This window comes from Drosophila ficusphila, unplaced genomic scaffold (assembly GCF_018152265.1).
Source record: "Drosophila ficusphila isolate 14025-0441.05 unplaced genomic scaffold, ASM1815226v1 contig_791, whole genome shotgun sequence".
Taxonomy (NCBI): domain Eukaryota; kingdom Metazoa; phylum Arthropoda; class Insecta; order Diptera; family Drosophilidae; genus Drosophila; species Drosophila ficusphila.
The window spans coordinates 25,827,492-25,832,604 of NW_025064737.1; the positions used below are offsets into that span (position 1 = coordinate 25,827,492).

Consider the following 5,113-nt stretch of genomic DNA (forward strand, 5'->3'; position numbering starts at 1 on the left):
TTAGTGAATCAAAGCAGGCGAATGCAGTGCAAGCGGCGTTTTTCTTCGTTTTACTTTTTGCCCCTCCTGTCCCTCTAACATTAAATTGAATTGATTTTAATTTTCTGATTTTTCGATGAATTATATATATATATATGCATAATATTAACTATATCTACATCTATATATGGTAGGATATGTAAATCGTGTGACGCATACACATATATAGTTTTTTTTTCGGGTATATGCACATTAATGCGAAAAACAAAAAGATAAAAATCAGCTAAAACACATATTCTATCTATATATACATATAGTGGTTACAAAAAAATTCTGCAAAATGGCAAACAAAAAATGCAAAAAATACAATAAATATATATGGTTCGTCTTTAGATTTTTATTGCTTTAAGCGTTATTTAGTTTTTCTTTGTTTATATTAAAACACACACATGCGTACACAACAAAACAAAACCCTTTTTAATTTTGCTTTCTTCACTCTGTAGTACATAATTTAAATTTTTATTCAAACCAATTACACCTATGCAAGTAAATTTAAATCTAGAGATAAATTGTGTTGTTAACCCCTACGAAAAAAATACAAAAATGGAAAAAAAAATCAAAACCAAAATTTTAAGTAAAGCTAAACTTACCAATAACAAAGAGGAAATACTGCAATAAATTTTGATTCTACAATTAAAATTCCCACACGACCAAAACCAATCTAATAAGCATATTTGGCGCACAGAACTGAAAGGAAACGTTTTCGCAGCAGGAGTAAAATAGAAGCCGACACCAAACACCAAACTCGCCTTTAACCAATCGCCTTCCCAAACTCTTCGCAAGAGTTTGCCATGGGGACACTTTCTCCGCCAGATCGATTCTACCTAGAGTGCAATCCCTGCGCTGCTAGTTATATGTTGATCGGGAACGGGAATCTCGGGGTCAACGCGGGTCCACTTGGTGACCTTCCTTGTGCTCAGAAGATTCCGGACAAGAGTAGAGCAAGCCAATCCAGCAATAGTCAAGTCCAAACGCAGAGGGAGGTGTCAAGTAGTCAGGACATTTGAACTGTACAAAATCAGAGATGGAAAATGCAAAACTAGTAACCAACTTCAATATAATTTTTAACGAAAGAGGATCCTAACTGTACAGAGCCAGAGATAGAATGAAAAAGATTAGGGATGTGAGGAACTGCAATTAAACAAGAACAGCTAAATGTCATTTTAATTATAATTTCCCCTCAAAATAATAAAGGCAACACTTTACATATACGTATATCATAATTTAATTGATTAAAACTTTAAAATTAATTAGTAAAATTGTATGCATACAGAACACACAAAAGAAGAATTTTAAGATGTAACGAACAAGTTTACCACAGTTTAAAAACGTTTAAAAACTGATTTACTAACTCTAAAAGAAAAAGAGTTGAATAATAAAATACAGTTTAAAATTTATTTCAACATTTTTTGCATAGTTGTAGTTTTCGTTTACCATAATTTACAACGCTTTAGTGTGCTTTTAGTTGAAATTGTGTTTATATGTTTAACGAAAGAGTAAAGTGAAAAGTGAAAAGGCAAATAATAATTATAACTAAGCGTAATAAATTTTATTATTATTAACCAACGTTTATTCTAGTAGTTCTTTATTATATTACCATAATAATTATTATTTTGTTGTGTGCACCTCTTAGTCACTTTTGCGCTTATAAGCTAATCAAACAACACACAAACAATCACTCCTCCAATACCGATCCCCCCATCCCAGTTTACCATCCCTCCCCCCTCAGAATTAACCCCCTTTCCGCCAAACTCTATTTGTGTTAAATCTTTTGCAATTGCTAGCCGAATTTGATGTTTGTTTGACTCTTACTTTGGATATGTGAAGTGTTTTGTTGACGACGGTGAAGGAGCAGCAGAGACGAAACGAAATTAGTTTATTTAAGCGTGTGAATGGGAATCAATGAACTTGAATATGATGAATGCATCCAATATCTAAAACTTTATGCGTATATAAATATTGTACTAATGTGTAATTGTAATTAAAAACGTCGGATGAATATCTGCAGCCAGATGGGTTGAGGTTGAGGAACAGTGAACATATATTTAACACAGAAACGGTAAAGCTAGAAAATCTAAATAGAAATAGATATATACGTATACCTATACAAGAGCCTCAGATCCGGGCGTATATAAGAGCAACAACTATTTTAATTAAACTTAAACAAATGCATAAACAAAACAATAAAATAGAAGATACAACAAGAGCAACCACAACAAATTTCAAATAAACGAAGTAAACAATATTAACTTCAAAATTTATATAGCTAACTGGAGACAATGTTCAATAAAAGGCGATAATATAATTTTTAAAACAATTGCATGTTTTATTTTCTGAGATTTTGTTTGGATAAATATTTCGACATAAGTTTTTGTTTTTTCGAAATCTATTCGGAACCCAAGCCAAGCCAAGGTGCTAAGTAGTTTAGAATCGATGAGGAGTGCGTAATGGGTTATACTTGTAAATGGCCAACTGAATAGATCGACTGGCTCTGGGTTTTGTTTTAAATAATGGTTCGTTGGCTCTTCATGCAATAGTTATAACCTAACTAAAGTCACAGCAAGTGTTCAAAAGTAAAACTCAGTAACTACCTAAACTCAGCAAGTAAATAATAATACATTTTGTGTGCTTATTTCGTTATAATAATTTTTAAAACAAAGTAAAACAGTTAATCAATTCATACAGAAAACGAAAAATGTTTCGATCAGTCGATAGAAAAGCTGCTGAAAACTCAAAAAATAATTCGGAAGCCCAACCAGACAAAGAGAATAAAGCAACAATTACAATATTTGACAGATTCTTCGCGAATGATAAAATAATGAATGCTTAGATCTAAGGCAAATCGAAAGAAAATTATATATATATATATATACGAGACATAACAGTTAAATGAATGATGCAGCAATGTCGTATGAATAACAGAAACATATATCTTAAGAATAAATGAGTATATATATAGACTATATATACACACATATGTATATCTGATAAATGAGAAATCGCTAAAACTGATAAAATTAAACCTAAGTAAAATTTAAAAGAAAATACAAAACACGGAAAGAAATGGAACTAATAAAGAGAATTATTCTGAGAAATATACAACGAACGTCTTTTCACTGAGATGATAATGAGGATTTGAAATGTTCTGAAGAATATGATAATGCGGAGAAACTTCTCTTTAATGGATATATATTTTGTTTGCCTAAGCTGGGATCACCTGCTTTTACTTAGCATTAAGCAATTGATTTAAATGCTGTGCGATACGAGCTAATGGGAGCGATCAACAAACATTCCCATTGCAATCTCTGATTGTGCGCAATAAAATATTATTCAGATAAGGTTGGTGGTGGGGATCAAGCAAAGCAACTGTAAACGTATATCTCTGGTTAGGGAACTCCACAAATAAGCGACTCTCGGCTCTCCAAGATCAGTTCTCCACGGGCTTTCAACGTGATCGGTCGCCAACGAATCTAAAAATATCTTTCGAAAAAAAGGAAAAAAAGTTTAAATTGTGACCCACATTGAAAGCTGTGAATATGTCAACCGTACAGACCGGTGAGTTGGTTGAGAACTCAGCGAGATAAGAGATATTCTCGGACTTATCTTAGCTCATCAAATAACGAAACTTTCCTCTGCTTATTATGTATTCAGTTCTGGGCACTATAACCCCAAATTTGTTGGGGCGAACTTTGACCCACGAGCATGTGGCCCTCGATTTCGAGCACTTCTACCGCCCGCCGCCTCCGGATTTCGAGAGCGAGCTGAAGGCCAAGATCAGCATGTCCACCCTGGGATATGTTCGCCTTTATCCGTATTCCAGTAAGGAGAATGTCCGCTTTTACGATGGCGATGCTCTGGAGGCGGCCAAAAAAGATGTGCTGCTCTACAAGAAACACGGCGGTGGCAGCATTGTGGAAAACAGCAGTTATGGCCTTAAACGCAATCTGGAGTTCATTGTGGAATTGGCCAAGAGCACGGGTGTGCATTTCATCGCGGGTACAGGTCACTACATCCATGCCATGCAGGATGCCACACATGCCAGCTTAACTGTGGAGCAGATGAGTAGTTTGTACTCCAAGGATATCATCACTGGTTTGGAGGTCAATGGAAAGATGGTCAAGTGTGGATTTATTGGGGAGGTGGCTAGCGTTTATCCCATTCATGGTAAGCTAGTTAATAAACTCAAGGAATATCTTGTAATATTATTGCATTTAATACTTAGATTTTGAGAAGAATGCCATAAAGGCCGCAGGAGAAATCCAGGAAGTTCTGGGCTGCGGTGTTTCCATGCATCCTCACCGAGTAACCAAAGCTCCTTTCGAAATCATGCGTCTTTATTTGGAGGCAGGAGGACGTGCCGATAAGTGTGTTATGTCCCATTTGGACCGTGAGTATTATCCTATATTAAAAATCGAACCTACTTAATCTAAAATATATTTTAATATTTTTAAGGAACCATTTTCGACATCGATGAGCTGCTGGAGTTTGCCAAGCTGGGCTGCTACATCCAGTACGATCTCTTTGGCACCGAATGCTCCTTCTACCAGCTGAACACCAGTGTGGACATGATCTCCGATGGCCAACGAATCGACAACCTGATAAAGCTCATTAACGAGGGTTTGGTGGACAAGCTGCTCATGTCCCACGACATCCACACAAAACATCGATTGGTGGGCTAAATTTACCCTGCTTGTAAAAACTTTCTCCTATAACTTTTGTATTTTTAGACATCCTACGGCGGTCATGGCTATCACCACATCCACACCAACATATTGCCGCGGATGTTCGGGCGCGGAGTTACTGTGGAGCAGGTGGAGCAGATGACTGTCACAAACCCGGCAAACTGGCTGGCCTTCAACCCCTAGAGCCATGTTTTTATTTGGTAGCATCTTTAACCTGTTTATTATTTTATTCGCCGTTGATAAGATTAGATTTGCGATTTTGGCAATAATAATTGGGCGTGCCTACAAACTCAGGCTTATCACTTATTACTAAAATAGAATTGGGGGGCTCGTGCGATTGTTTTTTGGAAAGATGCACTTAAAAAAGAATTATTATTATTTTGGTACTCAGA

General features: G+C 35.8%; 1 protein-coding gene across 1 annotated transcript; it reads left to right on the forward strand.

The window, feature by feature from the left end:
- Positions 1 to 3,401: 3,401 nt before the first annotated feature.
- On the forward strand, positions 3,402 to 5,010 carry LOC108099349 (phosphotriesterase-related protein). Its single transcript, XM_017202829.2, has 5 exons — positions 3,402 to 3,594; positions 3,691 to 4,203; positions 4,262 to 4,426; positions 4,492 to 4,709; positions 4,767 to 5,010. The coding sequence occupies exons 1-5, from the start codon at positions 3,576 to 3,578 to the stop codon at positions 4,902 to 4,904; spliced, it is 1,053 nt and encodes a 350-aa protein (XP_017058318.1). The 5' UTR covers positions 3,402 to 3,575; the 3' UTR covers positions 4,905 to 5,010.
- Positions 5,011 to 5,113: the final 103 nt, after the last annotated feature.

What these genes read in the sequence shown, in the direction of transcription:
- LOC108099349 (XM_017202829.2), top strand. An exon ending in TAGCGTTTATCCCATTCATG is followed by an intron (nt 4,204 to 4,261) that starts GTAAGCTAGTTA and finishes TTTAATACTTAG; the next exon opens with ATTTTGAGAAGAATGCCATA. An exon ending in TGTTATGTCCCATTTGGACC is followed by an intron (nt 4,427 to 4,491) that starts GTGAGTATTATC and finishes AATATTTTTAAG; the next exon opens with GAACCATTTTCGACATCGAT.